Below are 22,381 nucleotides of genomic sequence, written 5' to 3' on the forward strand. Positions count from 1 at the left end.
AGAGGGATCAGAGTCCCTTGATAGCAGTATCCCTTCTGCAGCAGGACGGTTTGCATGGGAAGTGACATTGGTGTGGAGTCAGAGCTGGGAGGGCTGCATAACCTTGAACGTGAGGTTTCATTGAACTGTGACGGCACCATTACAAAAACCGTGCCTCCCGGTGGAACAGAATCCTCCTGCTCGCTCATGGCAGTACCCTCCTCCCCAGACAGAGTAAGATCTTCTTTATTTCAACTCTCTGTAGACATCTGTTTGGTTTTTAGCAAACTCCTTTTTCACAGAAGTTGATTGGGTTACAGCTCTTGAGATCTTTTTTCATCCTGAACCTAGATGGTCATTACCTTCAGTGTGTTGCATATATGGAAAAAAAAATGTTTGCAAACATCCCTGATAGAGTAGCGGTCTACAAATGGTTAACCTATCCATTTTATGCTGGTATGTTTATTCAATTCATTCTAAAAAACAACACCTCCAAAACCAGGGATGATCTTACTCTAGACTCCTATGTACCGAATAGAAGTATCAGTAGCAGTAAAGTTTCAGTGGCCTTTTCAACCTAAATTAAACAGAAAAATTGCATATGTGATTAAAATTCAAATGAGCCAGCTGTGTTATTTGGTATGGCTCTTCACCAAGGCACTTAGCAGTGTTTTGAACTATGGTGCATTTCTTGGAAACTTTTAAAAATTTTAATTAGAGAATGAATACTCGATTGAAAACCAGCATGGTTGCTGTTCACTACATCTTTTGGTGGTCTTTTTCAGCAATGACCCAGGCCTGAATGTAACAGCTTTCAGAAATGTTTTGATGGGTGTCTGATAAATGCTAAGTAACAGTAGCCATGATTGAATGAGTGCATATACCAGACAGGAAGTCATAAGGGCCAAGAAGCAATTATGAATCTGAAGTAGAACCAACTCTTAATTATCTCAGTGCAAATGATCAAGTATTTTAAATACTTAAGGCTGGAAGAATATCCCTACTTTGTTGCTAGTGACCATGCTTCACAAAACCCTGCCCTACCCTCAATAATAAGAACAAGAATAATAGCTAAGATTTATTGAGTGTTTTGTATATGCCAGATATTAAGTGCTTTCCATGAATAATTACCATTTTCAGAACAGGCCAGTGAAATTGGTGTTATTATTAGTGTCAACTTTATAAATGGGGAACCAACTTAAAGAGATTAATAATTTTCTTAAAGTCATTCCAGAAGTAATTGGTGGAGTCAGAATTCAAACCCACACTCCAGGGTATATGTGCTAACCTAACACTGCACTATGCTACACTTCCATACCTTATTAAATATGTAAGAGGATGGGATGCCTGGCTGGTTCAGTCAGTTGAGCAAGCAACTTGATTCTGGGGTCATGAGTTCAAGCCCCACAATGGGCAAAGAATATGATGATTTATAGATTATATAGATTTTATCTATATTCTCTATAGATATATATAGATTATAGAGTAATTCTAGAAAATTAATTTTAAAAATAGAGAAGAGGATATTTAACATTCTCTTGTGGAGATTTCTAGATAACTAGGGGAGGGAAGAACAAATTCGGTTACCTATAACATATGAAAGAATTTATTCTCTTTGGTGCAAATGTAAATGGGATTGTTTTCTTTCTTTCCCTTTCTGCTATTTCATTATTAGTGAATAGAAATGCAACAGATTTTTGTATGTTGGTTTACGTCTCCTGCAACTTTATTGAATTCATTTATTAGCTCTGTTTTTTTGGTAGAGTCTTTAGGATTTTCTTTGTATGGTATCATATTATTTGGAAATAGATAATTACTTCTTTTTTATCCATTGAATGCCTTTTATTTATTTATTTTCTTGTCTGATTGCTCTGGCTAGAACTTCCAGTACTATGTTGAATAAAAGTGATGAGAGTGGACATCCTTGTCTTCTTCCTGACCTTAGTGGGAAAACTTTCAGCTTTTTATCATTGAGTATGTTGTTAGCTGTGGGTTATCGATAGATAAATGGATAAAGAAGATGTGGCATATATACACAATGGAATACAACTCAGCCTTAAGAAAGAATGAAATCTTGCCATTTGTGACAACATAGATGGACTTAGACAGTGAAATGAGTGAAATAAGCCAGAGAAAGACAAATATCATATCATTTCACTTATATGTGGATTCTAAAAAACAAAACAAGTGAACAAACGAACAGTGAAGAAACAAACACAAAACAAACTAGTGTTTGCAGAAGGAGGGGGAGGCAGTAGATGAAATGGTGAAGGGGATTAAGAGGTACAAACTTCTAGTTATACAACAAGTAAGTCATAGGAATGAAAAGTACAGCATAGGGAATATAGTCAATAATATAATACACATCAGGGTAAGCATTTCATAATGTATATAATTGCTGAATTCACTATGTTGTATACCAGAAACTAATTTAATATTATATACCAACTATAATTCAAATTTTTAAGAAAATTTTTAAAAGAATTTAGTTTTCCTGGCAGTGTGTTTACTGTGATTCTGTTGGCATTCCTGTCATCTGAATACATTTCATATTTCATAAATTGAAAAAAACCCCTAATGTTTAATTGGTACATTTTCTCTTAAGAAGGGTTGAAAGATACTGGCAAGGTATAGGTTGGAGAAGTTTCATTTACTCATGTGTTCATTACAAACATATGTTCTCATATGTTCATTACATCTGTTTTCAAAAAAACAGATGTTTTGAGTAATATGAAGAAGAGGAAAAAACATGTCTTTGTCCCTACTTTTCTCTCTTTAGGAATTCACCACCTATCAAAGAAAGTAGAAATGGGTATGTTGGGAAGATAGGTGGTGTGGTGGTTAATAATGCAGACCCTAGGGAAGCCTGGGGGGTGTGTTGGTTAGGCATCTGACTCTTTGGCCTGAGGCCCTGAGGCCCCTAAGGGTCATGGGATCGAGCCCCACATTGGACTTCACAGTCAGCACGGAGTCTGCTTAGGACTCCCTCTCCCTCTGTTTCACTGTGCTTTCTCTCTGTCTCTAAAATAAATAATTAAATCTTTAAAAAAATAAAATAAAATAAACATAATGCAGACCTTGGAGTTAGGCTGTTATGAGCGTGATCCTGATTTCTCTGTTGTCTGTGACCCTTGGGCAAGACACACACTCTTTCTAAGCGTCAAGGTCCAGGTCCTCAACCATAAATGGGAATGAAAGTAATAATTACTTCCTTGGGTTGTTGTGAATATTAAATGAGACAGTAGAAAGCTCGTCGTGCAGCATATAGGAAGCAGTCAGTAGACATTAACTGTCATCCTCCTCCTCATCATCATGACGAAACTACCCCCTTGCTACTATTGAAAGACAAAGTAGATATATATGTCACATGTTAATTAAAAAAAAGTTGGAAAAATAAATAAAAAGTTTTAAGTTGGTTTCAGAACAATATGTTTAAGAATATACTATTTTTATTAAAAAAAATACATTAGGACTCACATTAGAGAGTTTAATAGTAGTTACAGTAGGCAATAGAGAGGACTTTCCCTTTTTACTTTATATACTTCAGTATTTGACTTTTGTTAAGTTTTATTTTTGTACTTTTTTAAAAAACAGCTGATAAAGAGAAAAATCATTCTGTCATAAAACTGGATGAGGAAAGAATCATAATGGTGTTTTATATGCAAATATTTATTGAAGTGTTTGGAGGAGAGTAAATTCATTCCAGCTAGACAGACTTTTCCCAGAGACCATGACTGAGCATGACATGACCGCGGGGCGAGGTTTCGGTTTGGTATGGCTGGGGACTGACAGCATGTTGAAGGGGAGCATGAGCAAAGAGGCACAGCAGGGGGAAGACTGGAGGCACATAATGGAGAACATTAATTGGCCCATTTTCCCATTTGGTTGTAATATAGGACCCTATAGAAGAAGAGTGGGAAGTAAGACTGAGAGTTCAGGGCCTTCACTACCAGCCCAAGAATTCTGAATATAGTGGAGACACATTAGGAAGCATCAGCTGGGAGGGCTGAGACAGGAAGCAGGAAGTCCCAAGAAGACCTCAGTGTTACCAAGACCTGCCTTCCCCCTGAATCCGGTTTGAGTGGGGAATGAAAGGAAGACATGAGTAGGACAGATAGGGAAGAATTTGGCAGCTTTGTAGTGACTATCAAATGTGAAAAGCAAAGGAGAAAGTAAGAATGACAGGTTTTCAACCTGGATGACAAGGAAAGTAGTAGTGTCAGTCATGGAGCTCACAGGGTGGGAGGGAATGTGGGAAGAGCGGGGAGATGATTTATTGGGCCCTCCATATTTACTTTAAGGTGCGATAGAGCATCCAGCTGGGAATGACTAATCAGAGTTCTGGAGAAGGAAGGTCAGGGCTGGAAATAGATTTGAGCTGGCAGCATCAAAATGGTGGTTAAAGTATCAGGAGTCGATAAAATGACTTTGGTCTGCATTTTCTCGGCCGCAAAACTTTTGATTTCCATCTCCTAGGAAGGTCTTCTCCAACCACCCACCCCCACCCCCATCTCCTAGGAAAGTCCTTAACCAATTCCATGTTCACATAATACTATGAAATATATATTGTATTTGTATCCTCTGTTACAGTTTGCAAAGCACTCTCACATTTAGTAAATCATTGTTACATTCTCATAACCATTTAATGGGTCAGAATGGACCAGGATATCAGGACTCTGAGATTTGAAATGATTTAGTCAAGATCACAGAGGTGATCATGCCACAGATGGCAGATTTGCGTCTTAAACCAGAATTACTCTCTTCCAATCCATTGCATTTCCTACTTTAACACTGCAACTTTTCTTGTTGAAGGAAAATCATCTAAAATATCCTACAACATTAGAAGAGCTAAAACTCGGGTGTCTGGGTGGCTCAGTGGGTTAAGCTGCTGCCTTCCGCTCAGGTCATGATCTCGGGTTCCTGGGATCGAGTCCCGCATCGGGCTCTCTGCTCAGCAGGGAGCCTGCTTCCCTCTCTCTCTCTCTGCCTGCCTCTCCATCTACTTGTGATTTCTCTCTGTCAAATAAATAAATAAATAAAATCTTTTTTAAAAAAAGAAGAGCTAAAACTCCACTTTTTAAAAAATTTGAATTCCAGTGTAGTTAACATACAGTGTTGTATTAGTTTCAGGTATACAGTAAGTGATTCAGCAATTCTGTACATTACTCAGTGCTCATCATGATAAGTGCACTCTTAATTCCAATCACCTGTTGCAGCTGATTTCCCCCCCCCCACCCCCCCATCCCGCACCACCCGCCTCCCCTCTGGTAACCACCAGTTTATTTTCTATAGTTAAGAGACCGCTAAAACTCCATGTTTTGTTGTTTGTTTGTTTTTTTAAAAGAAACCTTTGAAATTCACCTTTATTGGAACCTGCCTATAGACTTTTTTCCTTTAATCTTTATTGTCCGAGAGTTAAAAGGTGTTAACATCCCTAACAGGTGGTTATCTTTAAGGCTGAAAGAGATTTGTAGAGTGTCAGTTACTGAATAAATGATTGTCTTCTAATTTTTCTTCAATTTTCCCCCCTTTTCCATAAAGATGTAGCCATAGCTGTAACATATAACCATGATGGGTCGTATAGCATGCGGGTAAGTCTTACTGGTTTTGTTCTACAGTTTAGAACTAAATCTGATCTTTCTCATACAGAGAAGGGTTTTGTTTTTTTTTTGTGTTTTTTTTTTTTACACTCTGGTTTCTCCTAAGCCAGTGACCAGTATGACTATAGTTGGAGGATGCCATGTGCTTTTATTTCAGACCAATTTGGTGAAATTACCCCCTCTCCAGTTCTGATTGTTTCCTCAATTTGGCTGTGGTTCCCTTAAGAATGAAAACTTGTTTAAAAAAAAATAGTAATAATAGCTTTGAATCAGACTCCTGACAAGTCTCTAAAGTATGTGCATGTATTTACATCTAAAGCAGCCATTCTCAAACTTTTTGGTCTCAAAATCCATGTACGTCCTTCAAACTTATTAAGACACTCCAATGAGCTTTTGTGTAAATTACATGTATTAATATTTACCATTCAGAAAGTTAAAGCAAGCATACTTTTATTTCTTACTATTCTTTTTAATGTATATTTTTAAAATTATATGTTAAATTTATCATATTAAACATTATGGAGTGAAAAGACCTTGTTTTGCAGGCATCACTGCCACCCATCTCCTCTTTTCTCTTGCAAAATTGACACGTTGTACCCATTACACAATAACACTCTACTTGCCCTTTTCCACCTCCCTCTCCTTCCAGCCCCTGTCAACCACCATCCTACTTTTCTGGGTCTATGAATTTGACTACTTTAAATACCTCATATAAATGAAATCATGCAATATTTGTCCTTCTGCGACTGGCTGTTTCACTTAGCATGTCTTCAAGGTTCTTCTGTGTTGTAGCATATGCTCAGTGTCCCATCTGTGGAGTGATACTGCATTGCCTCTCTATACCACACTTTTGTTCATTCATTCGTCTCTGATGGAGACTTGGGTTGCTTCCACCTTTTGCCTGTTGTGGATAATGTTGCTACGTACGTGGGGGACAAATACCTCTTTGAGACCCTGTTCTCAATCCTTTTGGGCATATACTCATAAATAGAATTGCTAGATCATATGGTCATGTTCTATTTTTAATTTTTTGAAGAACTGTTTTCCACAGTGACTGCACCATTTCATGTTCTTACCAACAGTGCACAAGGGTTCCCTTTTCTCTGCATCCTCGCCAACATTGATTTTCTGTTTCTTTTTTTCTTCTTCATAATAGCCATCCTAATGGGTATGAAGTGTTATCTCACTGTGGTTTTGATTTGCATTTCCATAATGAATAATGATGTTGAGCATCTTTTCATATGCTAATTGGCCATTTGTGTATCTTCTTTGGAGAAATGTCTATTCAAGTCCTTTGCCTCTTTTTTAACTCAGGTTGGGTTTTTTTGTTGTTGTTGTTGAGTTGTAGGATAAATTGAGAAAATTTAAAACCTAAGATTACACAGGCACATGTTCCATTAGCTGTCAGGGTAACATTATCACACGCTCTGCAGTCTCTAGAAAATCCCGGTGTATATTCATGAGAGAAGGAGGGTTTAAAAAGGCAAGTAACGTTAATATTATTATGAAGTGGTTTGGGGACCCCAGGGGATCTGCAGGTCATACTTTGAGAATCCCTATCAAAGTGTTCATGGTAGTCCTCAATTAAAAGAAGTCCTTACACTGATAAAATAAAATGCTGCAAAGGGATTTAAAAAAATAACAACAATAATGTGTGAACTCAACCAAATTTCTATATAGTAAGGTACAAATTCATAGAGCAGAATAAATCACTTTTAATCTGAGCCAAGAGACTTTAAGTCCTACAAAAAGGATTGATTAAGGATATGCTGCAGATCTGCCAGTGCCATGAGATACCATTTTTGTTTCACTGAGATTCAGAAAAACTGGGAAGTCTATGAGGGTTGTAATTCATATTGGTCCCTCTGGTTTGGGGGGCCCCTTCTTATTCCCTTGGTAAAGTCAGCAACAGATTTGTTCTAATCTGCTCTTTGAACTATATTCACAAATTTAGAATGAGCTTGTGTAAACCTTTAACCAAAACTGTTCCCGATCTAACCTTTATGTCCTGAGAATTTCACAAACATTCAAATGGCTGTTTTAGTAGGTTACAAAGCCCAGTAAATGTCATATTTAACTTAGGATAGATGAGAACCGGCGTATAAATACTACAGTGTAACCTGGTTCACCTCAGCCTCTATAATATATTTGAAAAGAATAGCCATGGGACTTTGACAGTAACCCCATGGGAATTGAAATGAAACATAGAGAAGATTTAAATGGATTTCCTGTGTGTAAAGGAATTTTTTTTTCTTGGGTGTGTATGTGAGAAAACATTTTTGAAACAGAAAGGTTTCCTGTCCCTTTGTCAGCTTCCCTGAAAGATCAAGTGTGGAATCTGTTCTTTGGCATTTTCTCTTACAGTGAGAAAACTGTGGCCAGTCTCCAGCTAATTTATCTTCTTAAACTCAAAACTGAAACCCATACATTTTAGCTACATATTGGAGAGAGAAAAGACATACCATCTAATTAGGTGGTTCTGGCTTTTTTCTTTACTAACATTGGCATAGTAAAGCCAAATTTGACTTCAGGTATTCAGATATGAATTCTAATGTGTAATATAGTCAACTGAATTTTAATAATCTTGCTTAATTTGATTTGTATTTCTATTTCATGTTTTTATTGTTATTCTTAACATTTATCTGCAGCATTAATAGTGCTATAGATAAGTTATCTGTTTTTTTTTCTTTTAATTATCATATGTTGTTTCTATTCATAGTACTTTGTTTATGAGTCTTAAGTTCCTATATGGCTTTTTAAAAAATATATATTTCACCTGTTACCTTTTGAAACTATTAATAGTAAAGAATTGACTGATTTTATTAATTCTATAGGGTGGTTTATTTATTTTGAGGATCTTATTTTTCTCTTTTTTTTTCCCAGATTGAAGATGAAACTTTCCAAGTCCTTGGTGATCTTTGTACTGAGGGAGACTGCACTTACCTGAAATGTTCTGTTAATGGAGTTGCTAGTAAAACTAAGCTAATTATCCTGGAAAATACTATTTACCTATTTTCCATGGTAACGTCTCTTTTTTTATAATACCGCTGTTGAGGTCTGGGAGAATATTGCTTGCCCAGAGGCACCCCACTGAAACATCAGGAAGAACCTTGCTTCCTTCCATCACTGCTATGACCTGCCCTCTGTGTCCTCCTCTCCACCCTGTTTCTTTGCCACATTCCTGCTCTCCCTGGTTCTTTATTCACACAGCTCCTCACTGATAGACACATATCCATTCTCTTCCTTTAATTCTAAAACAAGTCCTTACACCCTACTTGTCAGAGTGTCTCACTGCCCAGTGCACAGTATTTTATCAGGCATTTGGTGCCTGAATACTTTGGCAACCACCATCCTCCTGGCACTTGGAATTCTGGGCATTTGGGAGGAGGTGACCATTGAGGAAAGAGTCTGTGGACCTAATATTCCTTGTGGGGAAGGTGGGCATTAGGGAAGTAGTGGGGGTTAATGGTGATGTCTTGGCAATCAAAGGATGGTTGGTCACTGAGGCAGACGTGGCATAGGTTTGGATCAGAGTGTGTCTCCTGTCTTATTGGTCCCATTTAGGAGCCTGCTGCCTGATGAGCCCATAGTTTCTACATGGGCAGAAAAGAAAATGTATTATCAAATACACTGTGGCCTCTTCCGAGTCTTCTCACATTTGACAACCCGCTTACAGATCATACTCCTTTGTGATCAGATGCCTTTAGTATTAAGCAGTTAAACTACTTACCGTATACAGAGTCAAGGATGATCTCACATGATCAGGCATTCCTCTCCATAGTTACTCTGCTATAACAATATGTATGGTGTAGGAGTTCTGGAATGTGAAGCTGCTTTGGTTCAAATCCTGGCTTTACCTTGGAACAGGTGTGTGAGCTAGGGCTAGTTAAACTCTCTGGCTTCAGTTCCCCCATCTCTAAACAGGAAAAATAACAGTACCTACCTACCTCATAAGCTTCCTGTGATGATCAATTAAAAAAAAAAAAAAAATATATATATATATATATATATATATATATATATATATATATGGCATTTAAGAACAGTTCCTGGCTTTGACCAAGCACTTGACGTGGGGATGCTGCCCAAAATGTCTTTCGGACAGTGGCTCTCTTTTTGTCAGCAGTTAAATACATTAAATCCTTTAATTCCCTGTGAGGCATGATGCCATTACTCCTTTATATGATGGGAAACTAAGACTTAGAGGGGGTTAATAATTTGCTTAAGGTCACCAAGCTAGATTAAAACCCTCGTATTAAAGATGACTTATAGTTAACAAATAGCTTGAAAATAGTCATTATCTTAGGTATATTAATAAAACTGCAGTAGTTTGATCTTGATTTCATTTCTAGTTTGTTTTCTATTTATAGGAAGGAAGTACACAGATTGGCATTCCAGTCCCCAAATACTTGTCTTCAGTGAGCTCAGTTGGAACTCAGGAAGGAGCCGTAGCTCCTATGACGGGTACCATTGAAAAGGTAATCACGTGAACATATGTGGTAGACAGATGTTCAGTAAGGCCCAGTAAATGGCATATACATCATTTTTCCCTCTCCAAATCTTTCCGATTGGAAAACATCCTACTCTGGAAAACAAGAGTTGGGGGCACCTGGCTCCCTCAGTCGATGAAAGTATGTGTCTCAGAGTTGTAAATTCAAGCACCGTGTTTTGTGCAGAGATGACTTAAAAATAAAATATTTAAAAAAGAGAAAACAAGAGACTATGATAGATTCAAGTTCTCTGTTCAGTCTTCAGTGAAAATACCCATTTACCTAGTTTATGATACTGTTATCTTTGAAAGTGGCAATTTCCATCAAAGTACAAATAATCTAAATTTGTCTTTTTATGATTAAAATGGATCATTCATCAAGCATTATCCAAAGGGCTGTTTTTTTTTTTTTATGTTAACAGCAAACAATTTATCACGAAATAACATTTTTTCTAATGTACCTAACTGCATGTATGTTAAAATAAAATTTGAAAGGCTGGTACTAGTGAAGAGCAACGGGCTTTGGTGTTGTATGCTATATGTATTCAGAGTTGAGATCCATACTGAAATAACTTCAAATAGTGGTGGATCAGTAGTCTTTTTGTTACACACTTGAATATAGTAGAGTCCCTGTAAATGCATCTAAGTCATAAAAACTCGACTCTATATTCTTGGTACCCAAAAAGAAGAAAAAGAAAATAACCATTTAAGTAGTGAAAATGATTGCACCCACCATTCCCCTCAACAAATGATTGCCCCAGAGGGAGTATAAGCCCAGAGACTTGGATCACTCAGTCTCCATTCCCATGGACATTCCATAATGTGGCATCTTTACACACCTGTGGGGAAAAGATTTTCCCCATAGCTGCCTCCTAGACCATGGATTCCACCAAGCACTATTAGGGCATCATCCAGCGTTGGGTGATTTGATGGCTTTCAGAGGTGTTTCTCATTTTTCACACTTTGGACTCTGTACATTGACTCTAGAACCTAACTCCACTGTGTGATGTTTCCAGAAACTGCTTCATCACCATGTTAACCAAGAAGACAGTGAGACATGGGATATATGAGTTCATTTATACATGTGAAAAGGAAATAGAAATTTTTTTCCATGGTTGCCAATAAGTTTAATTCTTTCACATGAAGATAGTCTATGCATTTACTACACAGGGGCCTCAAAGCTTGGAGCACTATCCTAGACCACCTAAAAAATCTAGAAAACCAGGCATGACCCTCCAGTGCCTATAATATTGAAGTATATTAGTTCTTCCTTGGTGGTATGGCTTGTCTGTACATATGTGAAAACAGAAAAGGATCTCAAGATGTATAGAGCATATTCATTCAGTTCCAGGAAAACTAGAGGGTTTGAGGATGGAGGTGAGGAGCTAAACAGTGCTCCCCGAAGACATGAGGGCCAGCAATGCCAGATTGGCGAGTAGGTCTCTGATTGGCCCCAGCACCCCTGTCTTTGGCAGATGAGAGAACCACATAGATCCGTACTTCCACTGTATGCATCCTTACGCCAACTCTGTAGACCATGAGGGACCTCTGTCTTTTTCAGTATTAACATGTCACTCTTAATTTCTAGATATTTGTGAAAGTTGGAGACAAAGTAAAAGCTGGAGATTCTCTAATGGTTATGATTGCCATGAAAATGGAGGTAATGAAATCACAAGTTCACTTGCCAATTAAACTTCGGGAACTTCCAGACCTAATTGGCTTTTTGCCTTATTTTATAAGTTAATACCATTTTAAATAGTAAGAGCCATGGGTTGATGAACCATTAACTGCAGGACATAAAACCAAAACACTCTTCTTTTAAATAGGTTTTCATTTTAATTTTGTGAAATGGCATTTGTCAGTTCTGATACTGAAATTAAAGAAATTATCAGTAGCTTAAATTCAGGCAGTACCCCCAGCTGATTGTTAGGCTGTTGGTATTTTCTAAGGCCAAACTTGGGATGCCAAGCATCAGTATCAGGGTGAAAACCTCAGTCAAACTAGATGAGCTCTTGAGGTTTGTAGATGGTTGGAAATTGTAGGCCAGTAGTGCTCAGCCTGGCCATTTATTACAGTCACCTGATGGGGAGAGCTTTTCCAAACTGCTTCCCCAGAATGGCTGAATTGGGCTCTCCTGCACTGGGGCCCAGGGATTGATAGTTTTATTTAACAGCTTCTCAAGTGAGACTCTGCGGTGAAGCTTGTGGCAAAATACCAGATAGGCCAGAGTGTCCCAGTCAGTGACCTTGAGTGTGATACAGGTGTGTCAGAATAGTGACTCCTCACAACCCCAAAGCACACCATAAAAATGTTACTTTCCCTGGGGTTATGGATATTGGGGAGGGTCTGTGCTATGGTGAGTGCTGTGAAGTGTGTAAACCTGGCGATTCACAGACCTGTACCCCTGGGGCTAATAATACATTATATGTTTATTAAAAAAAAAATTTTTTTAAATGTTACTTTCTCTGGATGCTATGGTATCTAAAAGCTGGAAAAACTTCAAAACAACCGGCTTTTTAACTTTTCATCTCTCTTGCCTTGCTGTGTGCTCAGTCTTCGTTGGTATTGCAGTCACTGTCCTGTCTTGTGTCCCTGCAGCACACCATAAAGGCTCCAAAGGATGGCACGATCAAGACCATGTTCTACAAAGAAGGTTCTCAGGCCAACAGACATGCTCTTTTAATCGAGTTTGAGGAAGAGGCATCTGACCAAAGAAAAGCAAAATAAACTCCGTCAAAGAAATGCCCCGTTAAGCAGTATCTTCAGTATAGTATCTACGCGAAAAAGAGAAAGTGCCTTCCTGCTTTTCTCGGAGTCTAATAAGCAGCAGTTTTACTAAATGATTATTATTAAACTAAAACACATTTTTATCTTTGAGAATCATGTACTTGGGTCACCACTACAATAAATTATCTCAAAATATTTCATACTAATAAATTGTATTTTATTGGAATTGTACTTTATTGGAAGCTAATATAGTTTGTTTCTGCCTCAAATATTATACACTGTAATGTCCTTTAGGAAGGCAAGTAGCATTTTGATCAAAAGAGAAGGACTGGAGGAAGAAAGGTGGTTTAAATTATTTCCCATTTAAAATCATGATGAAAATAGGCATAGTTCAGAGACAGAAGCAAATCTGAAAACATGATTGAGTTGAACATAATTTTCCTGGGGCACCTGGGTGGCTCAGTCAGATACGTGTTGGACTCTTGATTTCTGCTGAAGTTATTATCTCAGGATTGTGAGTCCAAGCCTCATATCTGGCTCCACACCGCTTAACATTCTCCTGGGTGCCTGGGTGGCTCAGTTGGTTTGGTGTCTGACTTGATTTCAGCTCAAGTCATGATCTCAGCGTCATGAGATCAGGCTCTGCATCTGGCTCACAATCAGCTCAGTCTGTTCTCCCCGCCTCCTCTGCCCCTCCCCCAACTCACGCATGTGCCCTCTCTCTAAATAAATAAGATCTTAAAAAAAAAAAAAAAAAAATTCTCAGAGCACCTGGGTGGCTCAGACAGTTAAACGTCCACCTTCAGTTCAGTTCATGATCCCAGGATCCTGGGATCGAGCTCTACGTCTGGCTCCCTGCCTGATGGGGACCCTGCTTCTCATTCTCCCTTTGCTGTTCCTCCTCTGTGTGTATGTGTGTCAGATAAATAAAATCTTTAAAAAATTAAAAATTAAAAGTTTACTCTCCCTCTCCTTTTACCTCTGCCCCCTCTCTCCTGCTCTAAAGAAGAAAGAAAGGGAAAAAGAAAGGAAAGAGAAAATGAATGGGGTGCCTGGGTGGCTCAGCTGGTTAAGTGGCTGCCTTTGGCTCAGATTACGAGCTCAGGGTTCTGGAATCGAGCTCTATATTAATCTCCCTCCTCAGCGGGGAGCCTGCTTCTCCTGCCTATGCCCATGCTTTTGTGCTCTCTCTCTCTGTTGTAAATTAAAAAAAAAAAAAAAAAAAAAATGAGTAAGGTGGGTTCACATCCAAAAACAGATGTGCCCAACTGAAATAGAGGGTACTTGGGGCCTATAAGAGAAGATGTGTGGAATTTAGTTTGGTGCCAAACTAACTGGCAAGGAAGAGCCCTTTTGGATTTTTAACTTGCAAGTAGCAAGTTAACTTGTAACTTGCAAGTAGCAGTTACATGTAATTGTTTCTAAGCAGGGAAAACAGTGATTCGTAGAAAATTTGGCTAGTAGAGCCTCTTTAAGAAACTTTGACATTATTTCACAAGGTTAAACATTTGCATACTCTATGACCTAACTTCTAGAAATGCACAAACGCACTTGAGCACCAAGAATGTTCATAGCCACATTACCCATAACACTGGAAACAATCCCGGTTGGTTGGCAGGAGAAGGGATAAATAACTGGTATGGCACACAGTGGAATACTATCTAACAAGATAAACAGGCTGAGAACATCAAGGCATGGGTTTTGGAATCATAAATTTAAAGACCGGGATAAGCTTCGGGCATTTATCAGGCCAGTGGTTGAGACAGGTGAGGCCTATAGAGATAGATGCAAGGTACTGGTAATGTTCCAGGACTGAACGGTTGGTTGGTTATATTCATCATGCAATTATGTTTCATAACATATTACATAGAAACTTTTCATAATTTAAATAATATTTTTAAAAATTTTATCGGGCAGCTATATGCATGTGGACAGAGGAGGAAAAAACTAGAGCCTAGAAAACCAGTTAGGAAGTTCTTACAGATATTTAGGCATGGGGGTCATAAAGGGCAAGGCCATCTCAAACACAGATTTTTAAATCTATTTTTAGCAACAGAGGCTTTGCCTGGATCCAAGCAAAACTGTCTACAGAGGGAAAAGCAAAGGTGTCCTGGTGGAAATTTGGGATTGTTATTTTCTCCCTTTCATCTTTTTCATGGAACAAGATTGAGCTCTCAATTTCCTTGTTACTTGACTCTCTTGGTCATAGGTACTAGTGTGCATAGGAGGAATTTCAAGCCCGCTAGCCCAATTACCCACATATTGGTGGAATCCTTTGAGAGCATTGCCAACTGTAGTGCTGTGAGAGCAGGGTTCCTGATTACATGTGACTGCATCTGTTCCTTCTAAAGACAGCATTTGCCATAGACCAGGACCTCTGGAAACCAAAATGGCAAAAAATGGTTTTTTCTCCCGCCCTAATTAATGGAAAACAGGACTCAGCTATGTAGAAGAATGTCCTCTAACTGATAGTATGATATACCTGTGCAGTGGGTGCCATGGTGGGGGCCAGGTGAGTGGTGTAATCACTTCTACTTTAAAGGGGCTGGGAGGCTGCGGGAGAGGCGGTGACATCCGACCCGGGCTTTGGAGTACAGCCATTTGCCAGCAGAGAAAGAAGGTAAGATAAGGCCGCCGCAGGGAGAGGGACTGGCAAGGGCTAATAATAACAGTAAGGCGTGAAAGTGCACACGACGTTCAGGGCACAGAGCCATCCAGCTTGGGTTGGGTCACGGGTGCAGCAGAGAGGGGCTTGGGGAAGTGGCTGCCCAGCAGGGAAAGCACTTGATTCTGGAGGCAGTTGGGAGCCCTGGAGGTTTTCAAACAACGTTTTTCAAAGTTGTTTCTGTCCACAGTCTGGAGTACAGACTGGAAAGTGGAGTGAGACCAGAGACAGTGAGTCTAAGTCCAAAAGAGGCACCAAATATGGAGGCCTGAGTTGGATGGCTCAGGCGGAGAAGACAGAGCTCGGGACACCTGTCCACAACATATAAGTAGATTTTCTTTTGGGTAACCTCCATTTGCAAGCATGGGTCAAAACCTGAGCTCGATGATTAGAAGAAAGCAGTTTGCTCCCTTGCTCTGACAATAGCATCCTGGAGGCATTGTGTTCACATCTAGAATAATGAAGAAAACAAAAGTTTTACTTTGTTGCTTTTTAAACTGATGGTTGCTTTTTAACTGGCAAGGCCACAAAACATTGTAGTGAAAACAGCCTTAGGAGCTAAAATTCCGGCATTTAGACCCTCACCTTGCTACTCACTGGAGTGTCCTGGGTAAAGTCACTTACCCTCTGAGGGTCATCTGTAAATGGGGGGTGTCAACACTACATCACACGGTTGTTTGGGAGATTAAATGAGAAAATGTGTAGGTTGCTTTTAGCACTGTGCCTGGAACATCATTTATTCACAACTGATAGTTATTAATTTTTAACTGCAGTTAGAGCAATTAAAGAACCACTCTAAATTCAGCTCAGCTGCTTACCCTTGCCAGCAAAATTCCCAGGTGCTGGGGTGGTGAGCAAACCCACCTGGACATGCATCACTCTGTCGCCCCTCTTCATTCCACCCTTCGTCTCCAGCCTGCTCCAGAGTCGCCCAGGCTCTTGTCAACCACAGGCAGATTGCCGCAACATCTGGGGTAGGCTCTGTAGTCCCCTCCCTCTGTGACGTGGGTTGCTAGGCTAGCATGTCCTAGAGCCTGCATGCTGATGGGACAGCAGCATTCCCAGAAGCAGCTTGCTTCTTGCGCAAAGGATGGGCTGGACTTGCTCCATCTTCCAGTTGTCACATGGGTGTAGATGGCACTGTGAGGGGGGACCTTCCTTGTTTGGCTTCAGGGTCCATGTGAGTGGGTGTTACAGCTCCCATGGGGTGCAGTCGAGTAGGGAGTTCTCTTCTGTGAGCTGAACTCCTCTGTTTTTTCCCCATGACTGTCTTCTCTTCTTACCTTTGCACTTACCTTTTTTTTTTTTTTTTTTTTTTTTTTTTGCATTACCGTTCTTAAACCTCAAATAGTTCTCTGAGGAATATGAGAAGTTGAAATGTGCATCTATCTTCTGTCTACACACAACACTTCTGCCATGTTAAGATACCTTACAGTGTTGATAGTAAGACCTTGCACTTCTGTCGTACCTTCATCAGAGCATTTCTAAAAGCACTCCTAGATATTCACACCAAGCTTCAAGATCCCCAGGAAGGTGTGGTGAGAGGGAAGGAGGTGGATGTTCCCAAATGCTCTTCTCCGTCCCCAGATCAGGGAGCCTTGGGTCATTAGTGCCTTCCCGCTACTGACACATTGCTCCCTGAAGGCTGGCCGCAGGGAGCTGCAGCTTTGGGGGAGGGGTTCTACGTCACCAGACTCTAAGTATACAGCATCCCAGGAGGCTCTGCCCACGCTGCACGGCTTTCAAAGTCACATGCAGTGTGGGAGCAATCTTGCCCATCCGCCCCCAGCTTCTGTGAATAACCCTGAGGACACCATTCCTTCCGGACCAGGGGGTCCCTGGATTGTTAGCGATCAGAGCTGATACCAAAGATTACCCTGTCACTCTTGACTTTTGTCTCCCACATGCTGGATCATGCGAATCAGAATGCCCCGGTTCCTCTAACTGGCTCAGTCTCCTGCAGCGGGTGTCAGGTACAGGGAGCGCTCGCCCCTTAAACCTCCAAGTCACAGCCCTGATGTAACTTTCTCCCCCTAAGATGGCCAACGTCATTCTCTATACAGACCACTCTGCATTAGCTTGATGTTAAATGCTTTGTTTAAATTAGAAATAAGTCCTCATTCCAAAACCATTACCCCACCAAAAAAAAAGAAAAACAAAACAAAAACAACCTAAAACCATGAAGAACAACAACAAAAGATAACTTGGGGCTTCTCTCCCTCTTCTTGGTTATTCTTACTCCTTTATCCTTACCACGTATGTCCTGAAAGCCCTGTGGTTTTGTTCCCATTCCCGAAGTCACGTGTCATGGTAGTGGGATGACTGGCATCCAACCTAAGTGTGTTCTTCCATTGCTCATCTGGCCCCATTGAGACCTTCCATTTCGGATGGGCCATGCTAAGCAGGCTGCCTCTTCCGCCATGGACAATGCCTGTCCTCGACCTTCCTTCCTCCTCTGTAGACCAGGCCCATCGCACACCTGAACCCCTGGTCATTCCACAGTAATCTAATACACCAAACAGCTACTGAAGGTCTACGTGCAAGATTAAGTCACAGGTCTTTCTTTCCTTGGCCTTGTAAATACCATTGGTCTCTTCTCCCATAAGTATTTAATTTGTGAATAGGTGATATGTGCTCATGGTTCAAAATCTAAACATGTATACTAAAAGGCCTGCAGTGAAAATCTCCCTTCTACCCACGGCCTCCTCGCCCCTGGCAACATGGAGTTGCTTGTATTTGTTTCTGTGTGTCCTTCCAGTGTCTCTGTGCTCAAAACCAAATCCAACTCTATTATCTAATTTCCAACCGTTGACAATAAAGGTCAAGTTCTGCGCTTTGCTTTTTTTATTTAACCATGTGTCTTAGAGATCCTTCATAACAACATACAGGGAGTTTCCTTACTCTGTTTCACAGCTGCATGGGATTCCATTTGTTCCACTAAATGGGCATAACTTATTCAACTAGACCTTTACTGGTGGATATTTAGGTTATTTTCAGATCCTTGCTATGACCCCCCTGCCAAAAAATGCAGTGAAGACACTGACAATATTTCATTTTGCACATATGCAATTCTGTTAGGATAAATTCCTAGAAGCAAATTCCTTGGTCAGAGACTAATAACGAAATACTGAAAAATTAAGCTAAAAACACTTATGTTTGAGGTTAGTGTTACTGTGCCCGCAGTAACAACTCCCATTTATAAAGCATTTTATGATGTGCTGATATTTTATCACCAAGGGAGGAATCATCAATACCGTCCTCATGGAAATTTGAGGGAACTGAGATTATGAGAGAGACTCCCACACAATCCTACTTCTCATAGCTTCTCGTAGTTGTTGGGACTAAAACTGAAACCGGGACTTTTCATTCCAAAATTCCCTGTTTTCTATGTATAATGCTGCCTTCTGAATTAGCAAGGGAGGGGGAAAGGCAATTTTACTCCTCCCGAATTTACCATTTTCTGAAAACAGTTCCCTCCTTGGCTGAATATCTCTTCACTCTCTTAGATCTCCACCTTGAGAACTTAGTGGTACCATGGCCCCCATGCTTGTTTGGCCAAAGAATTGTGGATAAGCTACTTGCCAGATCACCCTACTTAAAAAGTCAGTGCAACTTAAGGTGGAATTGGAACTGGAAATTAAAACCGTTTTGTTCAGAATGGGGTTTAATGTTAAAACACCCTCCAGAGACCCCGGGGTGGCTCGGTTGGGCGTCCGGCTTGATTTCGGCTGAGGTCTTGATCTCAGGGTTGTAAGTTTGGGCCCAGCACGGAGACTACTTAACAAAACAAAACAAAAATACCCTCCGACAAACTGATCATCTGGTGGTCTTATTTCCAGAATAAGATCATTCTCTTGAAACCTTAAAAGAAATACCGTGTCTCAACATCGACAAGGAATTTGTTAATTTGCCAGACGAAAACTGTAGAATTGGGTGGTAGACAGGGGAGCAGATAATGTGATCTAATTTTCAGAGATTTTTACTTCACTAAAGGACTTTGGATATACCTGAAATTTGGAAAAACTTAGATTCAATGACAGGTCAGGTCTTTTGAGCGGAAGGGTAAATTTTGCCCTTCTTGTGGAGAATTGTGGAGACAGATTAAGAGAAAATATATGACTCATCAAGGCCATTATTTCATTACAAAAACTGAAAAACTTTGTTAATTTAAAGACCACTTCCAGGGGCACCTGGGTGGCTCAGTCAGTTGGGTGGACAGCTCTTGATCTCAGCTCAGGTCTTGATCTCAGGGTCTTGAGTTCAAGCCCCACACTGGGCTCTAGAACCTGCTTAAATAAAAATAAAAATAAAGACAACATCCACAGAGAAGAAATTGATGATTGCAGGAGGTGGGGGAGCAAAATGGGTGAAGGGGAGTAGGAGATTTAGTTTTGGGTGAATGAGTCACAGGAATGACAGGTACAACATAGGGAACAGAGTCAATGATATTGTAGTAGCACTGTATGATGACAGATGGTAACTACACTTGAGGTGAGCACAACACAATATATGAAGGTGTCCAATCACTATGCCTAAAACTAATACGTGTCAACTAGACTAAATATATTTTTTTAAGATTTTATTTATTTATTTGACAGAGAGAGATCACAAGTAGACAGAGAGGCAGGCAGAGAGAGAGAGAGGGAAGCAGAGCAGAGAGCCCGATGCGGGCCTCGATCCCACGACCCTGAGATCATGACCCTGAGATCATGACCTGAGCCGAAGGCAGCGGCTTAACCCACTGAGCCACCCAGGCGCCCTAGACTAAATATTTTTTTTAAAGGCAATTTCCCCCACCAACTCTGCTTTAAATATTTTATTTCTTATATATTTTGCAGACTTTTTATTTGCTAATTCAATTCTTTCCCCCCAAAATCTGACTTAAACGAATACATACAAAAGTTAAAAACTACACAGTGGAATCCACGTAAGACAACTTTGTGGACAAAATAGTTTGTCCCCTCTTCAATTCAGGTAACATGCATACATGCCCAGAAATGAGATTTTGTTATTAAAAGTGGTTTAATCTCTTAGAGACACTAATAGAACCCACAGAAAAATATATCCACACCTTAATGATGAGTTCTTGATTCACGCTGAGAGACGCACCTATCACTCCAATTTGGATAGTCCTGTTGATTTGACTGTGCGTGTTTCTCCTGGTGTGAAAAGCACAGGGAAGCCAATCAGAATGACCAATGTTCTTGATGGACAGGAACCCAGATAAGAGGAGTTTAGTGCCTGTATGGGATCTAACAATTTGATTCCCATGAAAGGAATGCATACAGGGCTAAGGAGCCCCAAATGGTTGAAACCCTGCTACCACTTTGCTTTCCTGGGATTTCCTACTTTCCCATATTTTGTCTACTTGCCCCCATTTTATTAACTTATTCTTTCTTTAGATTTATTAACACCACCGTTAATCTATTTTTCCTGAACTTTCCTCATGATAGGAATCACCTGGAGTGCTTGACCAAAGAAGATTTCTAAATAGAATTTCTAAAGGAAAGGCCTGGCATTCTGTATATTTAATAAACACCCAGGTGATTTTTACCAGGAGGGCTTGGGAACATTTAGTTCAGTGTATCTCAAAATGTAATGTTCCTACAATCACCTGTTCCTGATGCCATTGGTCTGGAGAGGGTCCTAGATTCCCCATTCCTAACAAGCTCCCCAGGCCTCTGGCCAGGGGACAGATGGCATTTTGAGTAAGAGGTAGTGGTGCTTTTCAAAAAGGTGCTCCTGGGCCAGCAGCCTGGGCCGCGCCACAGAACCTCCTAGAAGTGCCAATTCCTAGTCTACACGTAATGAATCAAACACTGGGGTGTGACCCAGCAATTTGTTTTAACAAGGCCTGCAGGTGAGATGTTGATGCATACTAAAATTCAAGAATCACTGATCTATATAGGTCTGCTTTGCTGCCACTTACTGCTTCTCATTGGGAGATTATTTCATTGGAGATGAATTGCGCACATTTCTGATTCGATTCACGTTCTCTGTCTTCAGATAGTTTAACTCTATTTGGGATGATCCCTTACTAGCACCTTTGTTAAATGTTTGGGAAATATTGGCAAGAAACTCCTCTTAGAATGTTGGGGGAGGGGGGACTTATTCCTTGGCCAGAGCAGGGTTCGTAAATGCTTAAAGGGACCAGACGCTCCAGAGAGAAGAGGTTAAAGCAAAGTGGCGGGGTTTCAGGGAGAAGATCTGGCTTCAGAAAGCAGCTGTGCCTCTGCTCCCCCCAGCAGGTGCCAGGCCAGGCTGGGAAGTGGGCTCAGAGGAGTCACCTCTCCGACTGCTTAGAGGAAGCCAGAAAACCAACTTTTCACGTGGAATCTTGTGATTTTTAAACGTTGGCAAACTATTCAGTATTGTTGTCACTATTCTGTGTGCCTAACAAGCAAGGCTTCTGTTAGCAGCTGCATGTTGGAAGGACTGGTTAGGGAGGCCATTGATTCACTGGCCTGGCTCCTGAAGAAGAGAGAGCCGGCTCTGGAGGTCCTTGCTGGAAAATCCAAACCCAAACCTTTTATCACGCTCCTGGGAAAAGCCTGTCAATTCTTTTCTCTAAGCAGCTCCTGGAGCAGCCACAGGTTTGAGCTCATAGAAACATGTGGAACATTTGTAATTGAAAAATAGACAGTGTCACATTGTGTGATCCATCTGGAAGAAAGAATATCTAAGAGTCAGGACAGCTCTGCTGTAGGGCAGATACAGATTCCATGAGTCCTGAGGCTTATACAATTTGGAGGGACCCTATTTAAGAAAAATATGTGAAATTATGAATACAAAGTTACTTATGGAAGTACAAAGAAACCTTAACCAAATGTGGGAAATGTTTACCCTTGAAAATTTTACAAAGAGCAGATGCTCACTGCCTTGGAAGGGCCCACCCAAGCTCAGGCCCTGGGGTGTCAGGTG

General features: G+C 40.4%; 1 protein-coding gene across 9 annotated transcripts in view; it reads left to right on the forward strand.

Moving 5' to 3' along the window:
• The window catches only part of MCCC1 (methylcrotonoyl-CoA carboxylase 1), a 58,499-nt gene extending 45,478 nt beyond the window's left edge, over positions 1-13,021 (forward strand). For all 9 annotated transcript variants that reach the window (XM_032339688.1, XM_032339727.1, XM_032339753.1 and 6 more), the window contains 5 exons: positions 5,521-5,570; positions 8,463-8,600; positions 9,950-10,057; positions 11,657-11,728; positions 12,667-13,021. In XM_032339688.1, coding sequence (XP_032195579.1) covers positions 5,521-5,570; positions 8,463-8,600; positions 9,950-10,057; positions 11,657-11,728; positions 12,667-12,795 — 497 coding nt within the window. In that variant the 3' untranslated portion in view covers positions 12,796-13,021. The remainder of the gene's footprint in view (positions 1-5,520; positions 5,571-8,462; positions 8,601-9,949; positions 10,058-11,656; positions 11,729-12,666) is intronic.
• The last annotated feature ends 9,360 nt before the right edge of the window (positions 13,022-22,381 follow it).

The sequence above is a fragment of the Mustela erminea genome, chromosome 1 (genome assembly GCF_009829155.1).
Source record: "Mustela erminea isolate mMusErm1 chromosome 1, mMusErm1.Pri, whole genome shotgun sequence".
Taxonomy (NCBI): Eukaryota; Metazoa; Chordata; class Mammalia; order Carnivora; family Mustelidae; genus Mustela; species Mustela erminea.